The following is a 19122-nucleotide window of genomic DNA, read 5'->3' as shown; positions in this document are numbered from 1 at the left end:
ACCTGGTTTAGTCCTGGTTTAGTCCTGGTTTAGACCTGGTTTAGACCTGGTTTAGTCCTGGTTTAGACCTGGTTTAGACCTGGTTTAGACCTGGTTTAGTCCTGGTTTAGTCCTGGTTTAGTCCTGGTTTAGACCTGGTTTAGTCCTGGTTTAGACCTGGTTTAGACCTGGTTTAGACCTGGTTTAGTCCTGGTTTAGTCCTGGTTTAGTCCTGGTTTAGACCTGGTTTAGTCCTGGTTTAGACCTGGTTTAGTCCTGGTTTAGTCCTGGTTTAGTCCTGGTTTAGACCTGGTTTAGACCTGGTTTAGACCTGGTTTAGACCTGGTTTAGTCCTGGTTTAGTCCTGGTTTAGTCCTGGTTTAGACCTGGTTTAGTCCTGGTTTAGTCCTGGTTTAGTCCTGGTTTAGTCCTGGTTTAGTCCTGGTTTAGTCCTGGTTTAGACCTGGTTTAGACCTGGTTTAGTCCTGGTTTAGTCCTGGTTTAGACCTGGTTTAGACCTGGTTTAGTCCTGGTTTAGTCCTGGTTTAGTCCTGGTTTAGACCTGGTTTAGACCTGGTTTAGTCCTGGTTTAGACCTGGTTTAGTCCTGGTTTAGTCCTGGTTTAGACCTGGTTTAGTCCTGGTTTAGTCCTGGTTTAGTCCTGCTTTAGTCCTGGTTTAGTCCTGGTTTAGTCCTGGTTTAGACCTGGTTTAGACCTGGTTTAGACCTGGTTTAGTCCTGGTTTAGTCCTGGTTTAGTCCTGGTTTAGACCTGGTTTAGACCTGGTTTAGTCCTGGTTTAGTCCTGGTTTAGTCCTGGTTTAGACCTGGTTTAGTCCTGGTTTAGACCTGGTTTAGACCTGGTTTAGACCTGGTTTAGTCCTGGTTTAGTCCTGGTTTAGACCTGGTTTAGACCTGGTTTAGTCCTGGTTTAGACCTGGTTTAGACCTGGTTTAGACCTGGTTTAGTCCTGGTTTAGTCCTGGTTTAGTCCTGGTTTAGACCTGGTTTAGACCTGGTTTAGACCTGGTTTAGACCTGGTTTAGACCTGGTTTAGACCTGGTTTAGACCTGGTTTAGACCTGGTTTAGTCCTGGTTTAGTCCTGGTTTAGACCTGGTTTAGTCCTGGTTTAGACCTGGTTTAGACCTGGTTTGGACCTGGTTTAGTCCTGGTTTAGTCCTGGTTTAGTCCTGGTTTAGTCCTGGTTTAGTCCTGGTTTAGACCTGGTTTAGTCCTGGTTTAGTCCTGGTTTAGTCCTGGTTTAGTCCTGCTTTAGTCCTGGTTTAGTCCTGCTTTAGTCCTGGTTTAGTCCTGGTTTAGACCTGGTTTAGTCCTGGTTTAGTCCTGGTTTAGTCCTGCTTTAGTCCTGGTTTAGACCTGGTTTAGTCCTGGTTTAGTCCTGGTTTAGTCCTGGTTTAGTCCTGGTTTAGTCCTGGTTTAGTCCTGGTTTAGACCTGGTTTAGACCTGGTTTAGACCTGGTTTAGTCCTGGTTTAGACCTGGTTTAGTCCTGGTTTAGTCCTGGTTTAGTCCTGGTTTAGACCTGGTTTAGTCCTGGTTTAGTCCTGGTTTAGACCTGGTTTAGACCTGGTTTAGACCTGGTTTAGACCTGGTTTAGTCCTGCTTTAGTCCTGGTTTAGTCCTGCTTTAGTCCTGGTTTAGACCTGGTTTAGTCCTGCTTTAGTCCTGGTTTAGTCCTGCTTTAGTCCTGGTTTAGTCCTGGTTTAGTCCTGCTTTAGTCCTGCTTTAGTCCTGGTTTAGTCCTGCTTTAGTCCTGGTTTAGTCCTGGTTTAGTCCTGCTTTAGTCCTGGTTTAGTCCTGCTTTAGTCCTGCTTTAGTCCTGCTTTAGTCCTGGTTTAGTCCTGCTTTAGTCCTGGTTTAGTCCTGCTTTAGTCCTGGTTTAGTCCTGCTTTAGTCCTGGTTTAGACCTGGTTTAGTCCTGCTTTAGTCCTGGTTTAGTCCTACTTTAGTCCTGGTTTAGACCTGGTTTAGTCCTGCTTTAGTCCTGGTTTAGTCCTACTTTAGTCCTGGTTTAGACCTGCTTTAGTCCTGGTTTAGACCTGGTTTAGTCCTGGTTTAGTCCTGGTTTAGTCCTGCTTTAGTCCTGCTTTAGTCCTGCTTTAGTCCTGGTTTAGACCTGGTTTAGTCCTGGTTTAGTCCTGGTTTAGTCCTGGTTTAGACCTGGTTTAGTCCTGCTTTAGTCCTGCTTTAGTCCTGCTTTAGTCCTGGTTTAGACCTGGTTTAGTCCTGGTTTAGACCTGGTTTAGACCTGGTTTAGACCTGGTTTAGTCCTGGTTTAGACCTGGTTTAGACCTGGTTTAGACCTGGTTTAGACCTGGTTTAGTCCTGGTTTAGTCCTGGTTTAGTCCTGGTTTAGTCCTGGTTTAGACCTGGTTTAGTCCTGGTTTAGACCTGGTTTAGACCTGGTTTAGACCTGGTTTAGTCCTGGTTTAGTCCTGGTTTAGTCCTGGTTTAGACCTGGTTTAGTCCTGGTTTAGACCTGGTTTAGACCTGGTTTAGTCCTGGTTTAGTCCTGGTTTAGTCCTGGTTTAGACCTGGTTTAGACCTGGTTTAGACCTGGTTTAGACCTGGTTTAGTCCTGGTTTAGTCCTGGTTTAGTCCTGGTTTAGACCTGGTTTAGTCCTGGTTTAGTCCTGGTTTAGTCCTGGTTTAGTCCTGGTTTAGACCTGGTTTAGTCCTGGTTTAGTCCTGGTTTAGTCCTGGTTTAGACCTGGTTTAGACCTGGTTTAGTCCTGGTTTAGTCCTGGTTTAGACCTGGTTTAGTCCTGGTTTAGTCCTGGTTTAGTCCTGGTTTAGTCCTGGTTTAGACCTGGTTTAGTCCTGGTTTAGACCTGGTTTAGTCCTGGTTTAGTCCTGGTTTAGTCCTGGTTTAGTCCTGCTTTAGTCCTGGTTTAGTCCTGGTTTAGTCCTGGTTTAGTCCTGGTTTAGACCTGGTTTAGACCTGGTTTAGTCCTGGTTTAGTCCTGGTTTAGTCCTGGTTTAGACCTGGTTTAGACCTGGTTTAGTCCTGGTTTAGTCCTGGTTTAGACCTGGTTTAGTCCTGGTTTAGACCTGGTTTAGACCTGGTTTAGACCTGGTTTAGTCCTGGTTTAGACCTGGTTTAGACCTGGTTTAGACCTGGTTTAGTCCTGGTTTAGTCCTGGTTTAGACCTGGTTTAGACCTGGTTTAGTCCTGGTTTAGACCTGGTTTAGACCTGGTTTAGACCTGGTTTAGTCCTGGTTTAGTCCTGGTTTAGTCCTGGTTTAGACCTGGTTTAGACCTGGTTTAGACCTGGTTTAGTCCTGGTTTAGTCCTGGTTTAGACCTGGTTTAGACCTGGTTTAGACCTGGTTTAGTCCTGGTTTAGTCCTGGTTTAGTCCTGGTTTAGACCTGGTTTAGACCTGGTTTGGACCTGGTTTAGTCCTGGTTTAGTCCTGGTTTAGTCCTGGTTTAGTCCTGGTTTAGTCCTGGTTTAGACCTGGTTTAGTCCTGGTTTAGTCCTGGTTTAGTCCTGGTTTAGTCCTGCTTTAGTCCTGGTTTAGTCCTGCTTTAGTCCTGGTTTAGTCCTGGTTTAGACCTGGTTTAGTCCTGGTCTAGACCTGGTTTAGTCCTGGTCTAGACCTGGTCTAGACCTGGTTTAGTCCTGGTTTAGTCCTGGTTTAGTCCTGGTTTAGTCCTGCTTTAGTCCTGCTTTAGTCCTGGTTTAGACCTGGTTTAGTCCTGGTTTAGTCCTGGTTTAGTCCTGGTTTAGTCCTGGTTTAGTCCTGGTTTAGTCCTGGTTTAGTCCTGGTTTAGACCTGGTTTAGACCTGGTTTAGACCTGGTTTAGTCCTGGTTTAGACCTGGTTTAGTCCTGGTTTAGTCCTGGTTTAGACCTGGTTTAGACCTGGTTTAGTCCTGGTTTAGTCCTGGTTTAGTCCTGGTTTAGACCTGGTTTAGACCTGGTTTAGACCTGGTTTAGACCTGGTTTAGTCCTGCTTTAGTCCTGGTTTAGTCCTGCTTTAGTCCTGGTTTAGACCTGGTTTAGTCCTGCTTTAGTCCTGGTTTAGTCCTGCTTTAGTCCTGGTTTAGTCCTGGTTTAGTCCTGCTTTAGTCCTGCTTTAGTCCTGGTTTAGTCCTGCTTTAGTCCTGCTTTAGTCCTGGTTTAGTCCTGCTTTAGTCCTGGTTTAGTCCTGGTTTAGTCCTGGTTTAGTCCTGCTTTAGTCCTGCTTTAGTCCTGCTTTAGTCCTGGTTTAGTCCTGCTTTAGTCCTGGTTTAGTCCTGCTTTAGTCCTGGTTTAGTCCTGCTTTAGTCCTGGTTTAGACCTGGTTTAGTCCTGCTTTAGTCCTGGTTTAGTCCTACTTTAGTCCTGGTTTAGACCTGGTTTAGTCCTGCTTTAGTCCTGGTTTAGTCCTACTTTAGTCCTGGTTTAGACCTGCTTTAGTCCTGGTTTAGACCTGGTTTAGTCCTGGTTTAGTCCTGGTTTAGTCCTGGTTTAGTCCTGGTTTAGTCCTGGTTTAGACCTGGTTTAGTCCTGGTTTAGTCCTGGTTTAGTCCTGGTTTAGACCTGGTTTAGTCCTGGTTTAGTCCTGGTTTAGTCCTGGTTTAGACCTGGTTTAGACCTGGTTTAGACCTGGTTTAGTCCTGGTTTAGACCTGGTTTAGTCCTGGTTTAGTCCTGGTTTAGTCCTGGTTTAGACCTGGTTTAGTCCTGGTTTAGACCTGGTTTAGACCTGGTTTAGACCTGGTTTAGACCTGGTTTAGTCCTGCTTTAGTCCAGGTTTAGTCCTGCTTTAGTCCTGGTTTAGACCTGGTTTAGTCCTGCTTTAGTCCTGGTTTAGTCCTGGTTTAGTCCTGCTTTAGTCCTGGTTTAGTCCTGCTTTAGTCCTGGTTTAGTCCTGCTTTAGTCCTGGTTTAGACCTGGTTTAGTCCTGGTTTAGTCCTGGTTTAGTCCTGCTTTAGTCCTGGTTTAGTCCTGCTTTAGTCCTGCTTTAGTCCTGGTTTAGTCCTGCTTTAGTCCTGGTTTAGTCCTGCTTTAGTCCTGGTTTAGTCCTGCTTTAGTCCTGGTTTAGTCCTGCTTTAGTCCTGGTTTAGACCTGGTTTAGTCCTGCTTTAGTCCTGGTTTAGTCCTACTTTAGTCCTGGTTTAGTCCTGGTTTAGACCTGCTTTAGTCCTGGTTTAGACCTGGTTTAGTCCTGCTTTAGTCCTGGTTTAGTCCTACTTTAGTCCTGGTTTAGTCCTGGTTTAGACCTGCTTTAGTCCTGGTTTAGACCTGGTTTAGTCCTGCTTTAGACCTGGTTTAGTCCTGCTTTAGTCCTGGTTTAGACCTGCTTTAGTCCTGGTTTAGACCTGGTTTAGTCCTGCTTTAGTCCTGGTTTAGTCCTGCTTTAGTCTCTGCAGTGCAGTAAACCTCTGCGCGGCAGACCCTTTATTTTGAAGGCGCACGTATAAAGTCTTTTACTGTGAAGGCCCCGCCCTCACTCTCACAGCAGCGCGAGCAGCGGCGGATGGAGACGCACCGGGACCAGAACCAGGACCAGGACCAGGACCAGGACCAGGACCAGGACCAGGACCAGGACCAGGACCAGGACCAGGACCAGGACCATGGCGCGGGACGGAACCATCAGCTCGTGCACGAGGGAGCGCGCGCGGCCGCTGACAGTAACGGTCACGGTCACGAGCCTGTCTCTGAGCGCGCTCTCGCTGCTGCTGCTCGTGCTCGCCATCAGCACGGATCACTGGCACGAGACGGACACGCGCGCGCACAAGCGGAACTGTGACCGCGCGGGCGCGGACTCCACGGACCAGAAGAACCGGGACGAGCCCATCTTCCACCTGCCGCTCGTGGACGCGCCGCGCGGCTCCGCGCTCAGGCCCGTGCACGTGGGCAGCCGCGAGGACGAGCTTCTGGAGAACTGGCGCGCGATCCTCGGGATGGGCATCCTGGAGACGGAGTGCGGGCGCCCGCTCTTCTCCACGCACGCGGGCCTGTGGCGGAAGTGCTACTTCATGGGAAAAGACCCGGATATAGACAAGCTGATCCTTAAAGGTGAGGTCATAGTGCGCATGCGCGCACCCATAAGTGCATGGTCACCACAGATCCATAAGTGATCCATAAGTGATCCATAACTGATCTATAACTGATCCATAACTGATCCATAACTGATCTATAACTGATCTATAACTGATCTATAACTGATCTATAACTGATCCATAACTGATCTATAACTGATCCATAACTGATCTATAACTGATCTATAACTGATCCATAACTGATCTATAACAATAACTGATCCATAACTGATCTATAACTGATCTATAACTGATCCATAACTGATCTATAACTTAAATATTAAAAATATATCCAAAAAAATCTGTTAAAAAATACAATGTTTCACTCTCTGTTTTTGTATTTGACTCAGAATCCGTTGCTGATTTTCTCGTCTTATGTTGATGTTCATCAATAACTCATATTCACATGAACAGCTGAAAGGTCTGACTCCTGTTGTGTGTTTTGCAGGAATAGCTGAAAGGTGCACTCCGGTCAAGTATCATTTCTCACAGCCCATTCGTCTCCGGAACATTCCTCTGAATCTGACCAGGACCATCCAACAGGACGAGTGGCACCTCCTGCGTGAGTCTGGGAGGGCCTCTGGGGGCCCCTCTGGGGCCTCTGAGGCCTCTGGGGCCTCTCTGGGGCCTCTCTGGGGCCTCTCTGGGGCCTCTGCTCTGGGGCCTCTGCTCTGGGGCCTCTGGGGCCTCTGAGGCCTCTGAGGCCTCTGGGGCCTCTCTGGGGCCTCTGGGGCCTCTCTGGGGCCTCTGCTCTGGGGCCTCTGGGGCCTCTGGGGCCTCTCTGGGGCCTCTCTGGGGCCTCTGCTCTGGGGCCTCTGGGGCCTCTGAGGCCTCTGGGGGCCTCCCTGAGGCCTCCCTGAGGCCTCTGGGGCCTCTCTGGGGCCTCTCTGGGGCCTCTGCTCTGAGGCCTCTGGGGGCCTCCCTGAGGCCTCTCTGGGGCCTCTCTGGGGCCTCTCTGGGGCCTCTCTGGGGCCTCTCTGGGGCACAGGGAGCCTGCCCCCTGCTGGAGGAGGGAGGAGTCTGAGGCTGTAACATTTCTACATGAAACACAAAGTTCAACATCTTCACTAAATAAAGTCAGGGAAATGGAGATCGAGTCCATGTTTATCACGTGAGGCTCTTCTTAGAGTCTAAAAGAGCCTAAAAGAGCCTAAAAGAGCCTAAAAGAGCATAAAAGAGCCTAAAAGAGCCTAAAAGAACCTAAAAGAGCCTAAAAGAACCTAAAAGAGCCTAAAAGAGCCTAAAAGAACCTAAAAGAGCCTAAAAGAGCCTAAAAGAACCTAAAAGAGCATAAAAGAGCCTAAAAGAACCTAAAAGAGCCTAAAAGAGCATAAAAGAACCTAAAAGAGCATAAAAGAGCCTAAAAGAGCCTAAAAGAACCTAAAAGAGCCTAAAAGAGCATAAAACAGGTGTAAATGAGCGTTTGAGCTCTGAACAAATCAAATCAGACCAAAATTTTGTCAGAAACAAAACTTCTTTTGTTTTGATCTGAAAGTTCTTTGTGGATAAAAGAGTTCCTGCAGGAGGAGTTCTCGTTAGAGTCGCTGAGGCTCATCAAAGCAGCGTGGGCATCTGGCGTTTCCATGACAACGACAGGGAACCACAGCAGGGGGGAGGGGCCGGGCAACTACGGAGACCAGAGCTAATGATGCTGCACACAACAACAAGACTTTAATCATGTCTCATGGTGAGACACATCATGTCTCAGACACGATGTGTCTCACCACATGTCTCACGGCGTGTCTCACAGAGTGTCTCTCGGCGTGTCTCGTCTCTCACGGCGTGTCTCACGACGTCTTTCACTACGTCTCTCACGACGTGTCTCACGGGTGTCTCACGGCGTGTCTCACAGAGTGTCTCTCGGCGTGTCTCACGGCGTGTCTCGTCTCTCACGACGTGTCTCACGGGTGTCTCACGGCGTGTCTCTCGGCGTGTCTCTCGGCGTGTCTCACGGGTGTCTCACGACGTGTCTCTCGACGTGTCTCACGGGTGTCTCTCGGCGTGTCTCACGGGTGTCTCTCGGCGTGTCTCTCGGCGTGTCTCACGGGTGTCTCACGACGTGTCTCTCGGCGTGTCTCTCGGCGTGTCTCACGGGTGTCTCACGACGTGTCTCACGACGTGTCTCTCGGCGTGTCTCTCGGCGTGTCTCACGACGTGTCTCTCGGGGTGTCTCTCGGCGTGTCTCACGGGTGTCTCTCGGCGTGTCTCGTCTCTCACGGCGTGTCTCACGACGTCTTTCACTACGTCTCTCACGACGTGTCTCACGGGTGTCTCACGGCGTGTCTCTCAGCGTGTCTCACGACGTGTCTCACGGGTGTCTCACGACGTGTCTCACGACGTGTCTCTCGGCGTGTCTCTCGGCGTGTCTCGTCTCTCACGGCGTGTCTCACGACGTCTTTCACTACGTCTCTCACGACGTGTCTCACGGGTGTCTCACGGCGTGTCTCTCAGCGTGTCTCACGACGTGTCTCTCGACGTGTCTCTCGGCGTGTCTCTCGACGTGTCTCTCGGCGTGTCTCACGGGTGTCTCACGACGTGTCTCACGGGTGTCTCTCGGCGTGTCTCACGGGTGCCTCTCGGCGTGTCTCACGGGTGTCTCTCGGCGTGTCTCGTCTCTCACGGCGTGTCTCACGACGTCTTTCACTACGTCTCTCACGACGTGTCTCACGGGTGTCTCACGGCGTGTCTCTCAGCGTGTCTCACGACGTGTCTCACGGGTGTCTCACGGCGTGTCTCTCAGCGTGTCTCACGACGTGTCTCACGGGTGTCTCACGGCGTGTCTCTCAGCGTGTCTCACGACGTGTCTCACGGGTGTCTCACGACGTGTCTCTCGGCGTGTCTCTCGGCGTGTCTCACGGGTGTCTCTCGGCGTGTCTCGTCTCTCACGGCGTGTCTCACGACGTCTTTCACTACGTCTCTCACGACGTGTCTCACGGGTGTCTCTCGGCGTGTCTCTCAGCGTGTCTCACGACGTGTCTCTCGACGTGTCTCTCGGCGTGTCTCACGACGTGTCTCTCGACGTGTCTCTCGGCGTGTCTCACGGGTGTCTCACGACGTGTCTCTCGGCGTGTCTCACGGGTGTCTCTCGGCGTGTCTCTCAGCGTGTCTCTCGACGTGTCTCACGACGTGTCTCTCGGCGTGTCTCACGGGTGTCTCTCGACGTGTCTCACTACGTCTCTCACGACGTGTCTCACGGGTGTCTCTCGATGTGTCTCACGACGTGTCTCACGACGTGTCTCTCGACGTGTCTCTCGGCGTGTCTCACGGGTGTCTCACTACGTCTCTCACGACGTGTCTCACGGGTGTCTCTCGATGTGTCTCACGACGTGTCTCACGACGTGTCTCTCGACGTGTCTCTCGGCGTGTCTCACGGGTGCCTCTCGGCGTGTCTCACGGGTGCCTCTCGGCGTGTCTCACGGGTGTCTCTCGACGTGTCTCACGACGTGTCTCTCGGCGTGTCTCTCGGCGTGTCTCACGGGTGTCTCACTACGTCTCTCACGACGTGTCTCACGACGTGTCTCTCGACGTGTCTCTCGGCGTGTCTCTCGGCGTGTCTCACGGGTGTCTCACGACGTCTCTCACGACGTGTCTCACGGGTGTCTCTCGGCGTGTCTCTCAGCGTGTCTCACGACGTGTCTCTCGACGTGTCTCTCGGCGTGTCTCACGGGTGTCTCTCGATGTGTCTCTCGGCGTGTCTCACGGGTGCCTCTCGGCGTGTCTCACGGGTGTCTCTCGGCGTGTCTCGTCTCTCACGGCGTGTCTCACGACGTCTTTCACTACGTCTCTCACGACGTGTCTCACGGGTGTCTCACGGCGTGTCTCTCAGCGTGTCTCACGACGTGTCTCACGGGTGTCTCACGGCGTGTCTCTCAGCGTGTCTCACGACGTGTCTCACGGGTGTCTCACGGCGTGTCTCTCAGCGTGTCTCACGACGTGTCTCACGGGTGTCTCACGACGTGTCTCTCGGCGTGTCTCTCGGCGTGTCTCACGGGTGTCTCTCGGCGTGTCTCGTCTCTCACGGCGTGTCTCACGACGTCTTTCACTACGTCTCTCACGACGTGTCTCACGGGTGTCTCTCGGCGTGTCTCTCAGCGTGTCTCACGACGTGTCTCTCGACGTGTCTCTCGGCGTGTCTCACGGGTGTCTCACGACGTGTCTCTCGGCGTGTCTCACGGGTGTCTCTCGACGTGTCTCACGACGTGTCTCTCGGCGTGTCTCTCGGCGTGTCTCACGGGTGTCTCACTACGTCTCTCACGACGTGTCTCACGACGTGTCTCTCGACGTGTCTCTCGGCGTGTCTCTCGGCGTGTCTCACGGGTGTCTCACGACGTGTCTCTCGGCGTGTCTCACGGGTGTCTCTCGGCGTGTCTCTCAGCGTGTCTCACGACGTGTCTCTCGACGTGTCTCTCGGCGTGTCTCACGGGTGTCTCTCGATGTGTCTCACGACGTGTCTCACGACGTGTCTCTCGACGTGTCTCTCGGCGTGTCTCACGGGTGCCTCTCGGCGTGTCTCACGGGTGTCTCTCGATGTGTCTCACGACGTGTCTCTCGGCGTGTCTCTCGGCGTGTCTCACGGGTGTCTCTCGATGTGTCTCACGACGTGTCTCACGGGTGCCTCTCGGCGTGTCTCACGGGTGTCTCTCGACGTGTCTCACGACGTGTCTCTCGGCGTGTCTCTCGGCGTGTCTCACGGGTGTCTCACTACGTCTCTCACGACGTGTCTCACGACGTGTCTCTCGACGTGTCTCTCGGCGTGTCTCTCGGCGTGTCTCACGGGTGTCTCTCGATGTGTCTCACGGGTGTCTCCGTGTCCTCAGATCTGCGGCGCATGACGGCCGGGTTCTTGGGGATGTCTGCAGCGGTTCTTCTTTGCGGCGCCGTCGTCTCAAGTGTCGGATTTTTCTGGGAAGAAAGTTTGACTCAGCACGTGTCGGGTCTGCTCTTCCTCATGGCAGGTAATGCCCCTCCCACTGCTCCTGATGCTCCTCCCACTGCTCCTCCCACTGCTCCTGATGCTCCTCCCACTGCTCCTCCCACTGCTCCTGATGCTCCTCCCACTGCTCCTCCCACTGCTCCTGATGCTCCTCCCACTGCTCCTCCCACTGCTCCTGATGCTCCTCCCACTGCTCCTCCCACTGCTCCTGATGCTCCTCCCACTGCTCCTCCCACTGCTCCTGATGCTCCTCCCACTGCTCCTCCCACTGCTCCTGATGCTCCTCCCACTGCTCCTCCCACTGCTCCTGATGCTCCTCCCACTGCTCCTCCCACTGCTCCTGATGCTCCTCCCACTGCTCCTGGTTCAGACCCGGTTCAGTCCTGGTTTGGACCTGGTTTAGACCTGGTTCAGACCTGGTTTAGACCTGGTTCAGACCTGTTCCAGACCTGTTCTAGTCCCAGTCCCGGTCTTGAACCCTCTCTCTTCCGCAGGCCTGTTCTGCTCCATCGCCATGGTGACCTACACCTCGTCGGTGACCTATGACCTCTCGCGCACGCCTCCCTTCATCTATGGTTTACCCTCGGACGTGGAGCAGGGCTTCGGCTGGTCTTTGTTCTGCGCCGGACTCAGTTTGGCTCTGACCGTCGCCGCGGGAGCCGTCGCTATGGTGACACCTTGTCTGCGGCGCCGCGGCAACAAGGCCCAACGCCAGGACTCCGTCTGAGCCAATCAGAGCCCGGGACTGTGTTTGAACCAGCCAATCAGAGCCCGGGACTCTTTTACACTGGATTATACAGGGTTTAGGAGGATCTCAACTGGTTTAGTGCAGGATTTGAACAGTATTAAACTTCTAGAGTCAAGGACCAGACCTGGTTCAGGACCTGGTTCAGGACCTGGTTCAGGACCTGGTTCAGACCTGGTTCAGGACCTGGTTCAGGACCTGGTTCAGGACCTGGTTCAGACCTGGTTCAGGACCTGGTTCAGGACCTGGTTCAGGACCTGGTTCAGACCTGGTTCAGGACCTGGTTCAGGACCTGGTTCAGGACCTGGTTCAGGACCTGGTTCAGACCTGGTTCAGACCTGGTTCAGGACCTGGTTCAGGACCTGGTTCAGACCTGGTTCAGACCTGGTTTAGACCTGGTTTAGACCTGGTTCAGACCTGGTTCAGGACCTGGTTCAGACCTGGTTCAGGACCTGGTTCAGACCTGGTTCAGACCTGGTTTAGACCTGGTTCAGACCTGGTTCAGACCTGGTTTAGACCTGGTTTAGACCTGGTTCAGACCTGGTTCAGACCTGGTTTAGACCTGGTTCAGACCTGGTTCAGGACCTGGTTCAGACCTGGTTCAGGACCTGGTTCAGGACCTGGTTCAGACCTGGTTCAGGACCTGGTTCAGGACCTGCTTCAGACCTGGTTCAGACCTGGTTCAGACCTGGTTTAGTCCTGGTTTAGTCCTGGTTTAGTCCTGGTTTAGTCCTGGTTCAGACCTGGTTTAGTCCTGGTTTAGTCCTGGTTTAGACCTGGTTTAGACCTGGTTTAGACCTGGTTCAGACCTGGTTTAGACCTGGTTTAGACCTGGTTCAGACCTGGTTCAGACCTGGTTCAGACCTGGTTCAGACCTGGTTTAGACCTGGTTCAGACCTGGTTCAGACCTGGTTTAGACCTGGTTTAGACCTGGTTCAGACCTGGTTCAGACCTGGTTCAGACCTGGTTCAGACCTGGTTTAGACCTGGTTCAGACCTGGTTCAGACCTGGTTTAGACCTGGTTTAGACCTGGTTTAGACCTGGTTCAGACCTGGTTCAGACCTGGTTTAGACCTGGTTCAGACCTGGTTTAGACCTGGTTCAGACCTGGTTCAGACCTGGTTCAGACCTGGTTTAGACCTGGTTCAGACCTGGTTCAGACCTGGTTTAGACCTGGTTTAGACCTGGTTCAGACCTGGTTTAGACCTGGTTTAGTCCTGGTTTAGACCTGGTTTAGACCTGGTTTAGACCTGGTTTAGACCTGGTTCAGACCTGGTTCAGACCTGGTTTAGACCTGGTTTAGACCTGGTTCAGACCTGGTTTAGACCTGGTTCAGACCTGGTTCAGACCTGGTTTAGACCTGGTTCAGACCTGGTTTAGACCTGGTTCAGACCTGGTTCAGACCTGGTTTAGACCTGGTTTAGTCCTGGTTCAGACCTGGTTCAGACCTGGTTTAGACCTGGTTTAGACCTGGTTTAGACCTGGTTCAGACCTGGTTTAGACCTGGTTCAGACCTGGTTCAGACCTGGTTCAGACCTGGTTCAGAACTGGTTCAGACCTGGTTCAGACCTGGTTTAGACCTGGTTCAGAACTGGTTCAGACCTGGTTCAGACCTGGTTCAGACCTGGTTCAGACCTGGTTTAGACCTGGTTTAGACCTGGTTCAGACCTGGTTCAGACCTGGTTTAGACCTGGTTTAGACCTGGTTCAGACCTGGTTTAGACCTGGTTCAGACCTGGTTTAGACCTGGTTCAGACCTGGTTCAGACCTGGTTTAGACCTGGTTCAGACCTGGTTCAGACCTGGTTTAGACCTGGTTTAGACCTGGTTCAGACCTGGTTTAGACCTGGTTCAGACCTGGTTCAGACCTGGTTTAGACCTGGTTCAGACCTGGTTCAGACCTGGTTTAGACCTGGTTTAGACCTGGTTCAGACCTGGTTTAGACCTGGTTCAGACCTGGTTCAGACCTGGTTTAGACCTGGTTTAGACCTGGTTTAGACCTGGTTCAGACCTGGTTTAGACCTGGTTCAGACCTGGTTTAGACCTGGTTTAGACCTGGTTTAGACCTGGTTCAGACCTGGTTCAGACCTGGTTCAGACCTGGTTTAGACCTGGTTCAGACCTGGTTCAGACCTGGTTTAGACCTGGTTCAGACCTGGTTCAGACCTGGTTCAGACCTGGTTCAGACCTGGTTTAGACCTGGTTCAGACCTGGTTCAGACCTGGTTTAGACCTGGTTTAGACCTGGTTCAGACCTGGTTCAGACCTGGTTTAGACCTGGTTCAGACCTGGTTCAGACCTGGTTTAGACCTGGTTTAGACCTGGTTCAGACCTGGTTCAGACCTGGTTTAGACCTGGTTCAGACCTGGTTTAGACCTGGTTCAGACCTGGTTTAGACCTGGTTTAGACCTGGTTTAGACCTGGTTCAGACCTGGTTCAGACCTGGTTCAGACCTGGTTTAGACCTGGTTCAGAATCTCAGCATTTTATAATAAAACTCAGGATTTCTAAAAAAAAAATAAAAATCTTAATTATTCACAAATGAAACAAAAAAACAGGGCTAGGAAGAAGCGAGGAGGCGGGACACGTCCAAAATGGAGGCAGGGGGCGGGGTTTGGAGGCGGGGGGCGGGGTTTGGAGGCGGGGGGCGGGGTTTGGAGGCAGGGGGCGGGGTTTGGAGGCAGGGGGCGGGGTTTGGAGGCAGGGGGCGGGGCTGCTGTAAATAGCTCAGAGTTTATCGATGGTTGAAATAATCTCAGACTTTTGTTTGACTTTGTTCAGATTCTGTGAAATTCTCCAAAATCAATGACACAGAAACAGCAGACTTTTCAGCTGTTCGGGCCTTTCAGCTGTTCGGGCCTTTCAGCTGTTCGGGCCTTTCAGCTGTTCGGGCCTTTCAGCTGTCGGGCTTTTCAGCTGTTCGCTGATATTGGTTTTGGAAAATTCTTTGTTAAATTCAAAGTATTTGAGATTTTACACTTTTGTTTTTGATGTAAATGATTCAATAAGAACTTGATGTAAATGAATGTAACGACCAGAACTACATCTCCCACAATCCCCTGCTCCAGGTCCAGTCCAGGTCCAGGTCCAGGTCCAGGTCCAGGTCCAGGTCCAGGTCCAGGTCCAGGTCCAGGTCCAGGTCCAGGTCCAGACCAGGTCCAGGTCCAGGTCCAGGTCCAGGTCCAGGTCAAGACCAGGTCCAGGTCCAGGTCCAGGTCCAGGTCCAGGTCCAGGTCAAGACCAGGTCCAGGTCCAGGTCCAGGTCCAGGTCCAGGTCCAGGTCCAGGTCAAGACCAGGTCCAGGTCCAGGTCCAGGTCAAGACCAGGTCCAGGTCCAGGTCCAGGTCCAGGTCCAGGTCAAGACCAGGTCCAGGTCCAGGTCCAGGTCCAGGTCCAGGTCAAGACCAGGTCCAGAGACTCTGGACTTTAACCCTTTAATGATTCTGCTGTAAATAAATAAAAGGCTTAAAATTTAAACTCAATATTTTTATTCTTTTTTTTTTTTTTTTAACAAAAAGTGAACTTTTTAAACATTTTAAATCCGGACCCAGGGACGCTCAGGACCACCCAGGGACGCTCAGGACCACCCAGGGACGCCCAAGACCACCCAGGGACGCTCAGGACCACCCAGGGACGCCCAGGGACGCCCAAGACCACCCAGGGACGCTCAGGACCACCCAGGACCGGACCTGGTAAAGTCTCCAGAACCAGACTGGGTTCAGTTCTGATTTGGTTCTGGTTCAGACCAGGCTGAGTCTTGGTCCTGGTTTTGAGACTGGTCCTGGTCCGGGTCTTTGTCCTGATCCGGGTCTTGGTCCTGATCCTTGGGCTGGTTCTGGATGAGTCTCTGGACCCGGTCCAGGACCACCTGGTTCTGTCCCACACAGTCCAGGACTCTGAAGGGCGGGTTCACCGTGACCACGCCCCCTGCCACCACAATCCCCGCCCCCTCGGTTTCCACCGGGATCCGGTTCAGACGGATCCAATCCAAGAGCCGAGTCCTGGTCCGGTCCAAGTCCAGACTCCAGTCCTGGCCGGGATCTGCAGAGAAAGAGTCCTGAGCTCGGATCTGAACCGGACTTAAACCGGACTTAACCCGGACTCACCTGGGTCTCTGAAGAGCTCTAGTCGGGTCTTTTGGGCTGAGTCCAGGTTCTGGTCCAGGATCTGGACCTGTTTTACAGCGTGTCCCAGAACCATCTGGACTTCAGATCCATCCAAGTCCAGCAGCACCAGACTGAAACCAGACCAGAGTCTGAACCGGGTCTAAACCGGGTCTGAACCGGGTCTGAACCGGGACTAAACCGGGTCTAAACCGGGTCCAAACCGGGACTAAACCGGGTCTAAACCGGGACTAAACCGGGTCCAAACCGGGTCTAAACCGGGACTAAACCGGGTCCAAACCGGGACTAAACCGGGTCTAAACCGGGACTAAACCGGGTCTAAACCGGGTCTAAACCGGGACTAACCCGGGTCTAAACCGGGTCTAAACCGGGTCTAACCCGGGTCTAAACCGGGACTAAACCGGGTCCAAACCGGGTCCAAACCGGGACTAAACCGGGTCCAAACCGGGTCCAAACCGGGTCCAAACCGGGACTAAACCGGGTCTAAACCGGGTCCAAACCGGGACTAAACCGTGTCCAAACCGGGTCCAAACCGGGACTAAACCGGGTCTAAACCGGGTCTAAACCGGGTCCAAACCGGGACTAAACCGGGACTAAACCGTGTCCAAACCGGGTCCAAACCGGGTCTAAACCGGGTCTAAACCCGGTCCAAACCGGGACCAAACCGGGTCCAAACCGGGACCAAACCGGGTCCAAACCGGGACTAAACCGGGACTAAACCGGGTCTAAACCGGGTCCAAACCGGGACTACACCGGGTCTAAACCGGGTCTAAACCGGGACTACACCGGGACTAAACCGGGACTAAACCGGGTCTAAACCGGGACTAAACCGGGACTAAACCGGGTCCAAACCGGGTCCAAACCGGGACTAAACCGGGACTAAACCGGGTCTAAACCGGGTCCAAACCGGGTCCAAACCGGGACTAAACCGGGACTAAACCGTGTCCAAACCGGGTCCAAACCGGGACCAAACCGGGTCTAAACCGGGACTAAACCGGGTCCAAACCGGGTCTAAACCGGGTCCAAACCGGGTCCAAACCGGGTCCAAACCGGGACCAAACCGGGTCCAAACCGGGACTAAACCGGGACTAAACCGGGTCTAAACCGGGTCCAAACCGGGACCAAACCGGGTCCAAACCGGGTCCAAACCGGGACCAAACCGGGTCCAAACCGGGACTAAACCGGGTCTAAACCGGGACCAAACCGGGTCCAAACCGGGACTAAACCGGGACTACACCGGGTCTAAACCGGGTCTAAACCGGGACTAAACCGGGTCTAAACCGGGACTAAACCGGGACTAAACCGGGACTACACCGGGACTAAACCGGGTCTAAACCGGGTCTAAACCGGGTCCAAACCGGGTCCAAACCGGGACTAAACCGGGACTAAACCGGGTCCAAACCGGGACAAACCGGGTCCAAACCGGGTCCAAACCGGGACCAAACCGGGTCCAAACCGGGACTAAACCGGGTCTAAACCGGGTCCAAACCGGGACCAAACCGGGTCCAAACCGGGACTAAACCGGGACTAAACCGGGTCCAAACCGGGACCAAACCGGGTCCAAACCGGGTCCAAACCGGGACTACACCGGGTCTAAACCGGGTCTAAACCGGGACTAAACCGGGTCCAAACCGGGACCAAACCGGGTCCAAACCGGGTCCAAACCGGGACTAAACCGGGACTAAACCGGGTCTAACCCGGGTCTTAACTCGGATCAGGGCCAGACTCACCTCGCGGACACCGGGTCCACGGTCACTATGAACCCGCGCAGTTCGTCTCCGTTACGCGCGTGCACCACCGCACGTTTGTGCGTGAGCGCGCGCCAGTGCGCGGGCCCGAGGCGGCGCCACTCGCTTTGCATCGGAGCGGAACCGGAGCAGGACCGGGGAGGGACCGGAGCAGGACCGGAGCGGAACCGGAGCAGGACCGGAGCGGAACCGGAGCAGGACCGGAGCAGGACCGGAGCGGAACCGGAGCAGGACCGGAGCGGAACCGGAGCAGGACCGGGGAGGGACCGGAGCAGGACCGGAGCGGAACCGGAGCAGGACCGGGGAGGGACCGGAGCAGGACCGGAGCGGAACCGGAGCAGGACCGGAGCGGAACCGGAGCAGAACCGGAGCAGGACCGGGGAGGGACCGGAGCAGGACCGGAGCAGGACCGGTTCGGGACCGAGGCGGAACCGACTCTAAACATAAACACGCCACGGTCCGTTGGGTTTGGCGGCTCGGCTGGAAACACGTGAGAGAAATGTTCCGGGTTCTTCTTCTTCTTCTTCTTGGGGTTTTTGGCGGGTGGCAACGAACGTTCAGGCGCTTTTCCGCCCCCTGCTGGTCTGGAGCGTCCACACCTCATATTCTATTTATCAGCTTTGTTTCCCTTAAGAACTTTAATAACGCCACAGGAACCAGATAAACCACAGGAACCAGAGGAACCAGAGGAACCAGAGGAACCGCAGGAACCAGAGGAACCAGAGGAACCAGAGGAACCGCAGGAACCAGAGGAACCGCAGGAACCAGAGGAACCAGAGGAACCAGAGGAACCGCAGGAACCAGAGGAACCGCAGGAACCAGAGGAATCAGAGGAACCGCAAGAACCAGATAAACCTCAGGAACCAGAGGAACCAGAGGAACCAGAGGAACTGTAGGCACGAGGTAGAGTGTAAATCGAGATTAGGTCGAGTTTGAGTCAAGTTTAGGGAGAGTTCATTCCTGTTTGATCTTCAGGTCTGTGAGATTCTCTGTTGTTTCATCAACCATATTTTCTGACCTTTGTCCCACTTTTGTCCCACTTTTGTTCCTCTTTCTGGGTCTAATCTGTGTTAAATCCACTCAGTCCCTCCCACAGTTCCTTCTCCTGATCCGGATCAGAGCTCAGGAATCCAGACCAAGACCACAGCGAGTCCTGCATCCACACGTAAGGGTCAGAACCAGGACCGAACCAGGACTGAACCAGGACTAAACCAGGACTAAACCAGGACTGAACCAGGACTGAACCAGGACTGAACCAGGACTGAACCAGGACTATGGCGGACTCCAGCAGCAGTGGCCTTCCAGACTCTTCCACAGGGATCTCCTCGGTCCAGGACTACACCAGACCAGGTACTGAAGCAGTAGATCAGGACTAAACGGGCGTTCAGACGGCGGCCTCAAATTCGCGCCCGACGCAGAAGCTGGACGCCTCGGACGCGCGTCCGAGGCGTCCAGCGCACGTGCTCAGCGTCCAGCGCACGTGCTCAGCGTCCAGCGCACGTGCTCAGCGTCCAGCGCACGTGCTCAGCGTCCAGCGCACGTGTGCAGTGG

At 53.4% G+C, this 19122-nt stretch overlaps 3 protein-coding genes across 3 annotated transcripts in view; 2 read left to right on the top strand and 1 right to left on the bottom strand.

The window, feature by feature from the left end:
- The first annotated feature begins 5434 nt into the window (after positions 1-5434).
- On the top strand, positions 5435-11804 carry tmem178a (transmembrane protein 178a). Its single transcript, XM_072459724.1, has 4 exons — positions 5435-6004; positions 6476-6589; positions 10845-10982; positions 11455-11804. The coding sequence occupies exons 1-4, from the start codon at positions 5560-5562 to the stop codon at positions 11685-11687; spliced, it is 930 nt and encodes a 309-aa protein (XP_072315825.1). The 5' UTR covers positions 5435-5559; the 3' UTR covers positions 11688-11804.
- A 3379-nt stretch (positions 11805-15183) lies between these two features.
- On the bottom strand, positions 15184-18038 carry gemin6 (gem (nuclear organelle) associated protein 6). The gene is made up of 3 exons (XM_072459726.1): positions 17554-18038; positions 15806-15936; positions 15184-15740 (listed from the first exon to the last, which is right to left on the bottom strand). Exons 1-3 carry the CDS (start codon positions 17682-17684, stop codon positions 15418-15420), a joined length of 585 nt encoding a protein of 194 aa, XP_072315827.1. The 5' UTR covers positions 17685-18038; the 3' UTR covers positions 15184-15417.
- Positions 18039-18726: 688 nt separating this feature from the next.
- LOC140372589 (reticulon-3-like) overlaps positions 18727-19122 on the top strand; it is a 3886-nt gene continuing 3490 nt past the window's right edge. The window contains exons 1-2 of the mRNA XM_072459727.1: positions 18727-18742; positions 18787-18921. Coding sequence (XP_072315828.1) covers positions 18846-18921 — 76 coding nt within the window. The 5' untranslated portion in view covers positions 18727-18742; positions 18787-18845. The remainder of the gene's footprint in view (positions 18743-18786; positions 18922-19122) is intronic.

Source organism: Eucyclogobius newberryi, unplaced genomic scaffold, assembly GCF_026437365.1.
Source record: "Eucyclogobius newberryi isolate DKJ021-1_F unplaced genomic scaffold, fEucNew1.0.hap1 SCAF_260, whole genome shotgun sequence".
Classification (NCBI taxonomy): Eukaryota; Metazoa; Chordata; class Actinopteri; order Gobiiformes; family Gobiidae; genus Eucyclogobius; species Eucyclogobius newberryi.
The sequence above is the reverse complement of the archived record's forward strand: the minus strand, read 5'-3'. Positions and strand labels throughout refer to the sequence as shown.

What these genes read in the sequence shown, in the direction of transcription:
- tmem178a (XM_072459724.1), top strand. Translation starts at nt 5,560, where the DNA reads ATGGCGCGGGACGGAACCATCAGCTCGTGCACGAGGGAGCGCGCGCGG. An exon ending in AGACAAGCTGATCCTTAAAG is followed by an intron (nt 6,005 to 6,475) that starts GTGAGGTCATAG and finishes TGTGTTTTGCAG; the next exon opens with GAATAGCTGAAAGGTGCACT. An exon ending in TCTGCTCTTCCTCATGGCAG is followed by an intron (nt 10,983 to 11,454) that starts GTAATGCCCCTC and finishes TCTCTTCCGCAG; the next exon opens with GCCTGTTCTGCTCCATCGCC.
- gemin6 (XM_072459726.1), bottom strand. Translation starts at nt 17,684, where the DNA reads ATGCAAAGCGAGTGGCGCCGCCTCGGGCCCGCGCACTGGCGCGCGCTC. An exon ending in GTGGACCCGGTGTCCGCGAG is followed by an intron (nt 15,937 to 17,553) that starts GTGAGTCTGGCC and finishes GTCTGGTTTCAG; the next exon opens with TCTGGTGCTGCTGGACTTGG. An exon ending in AGAGCTCTTCAGAGACCCAG is followed by an intron (nt 15,741 to 15,805) that starts GTGAGTCCGGGT and finishes CTTTCTCTGCAG; the next exon opens with ATCCCGGCCAGGACTGGAGT.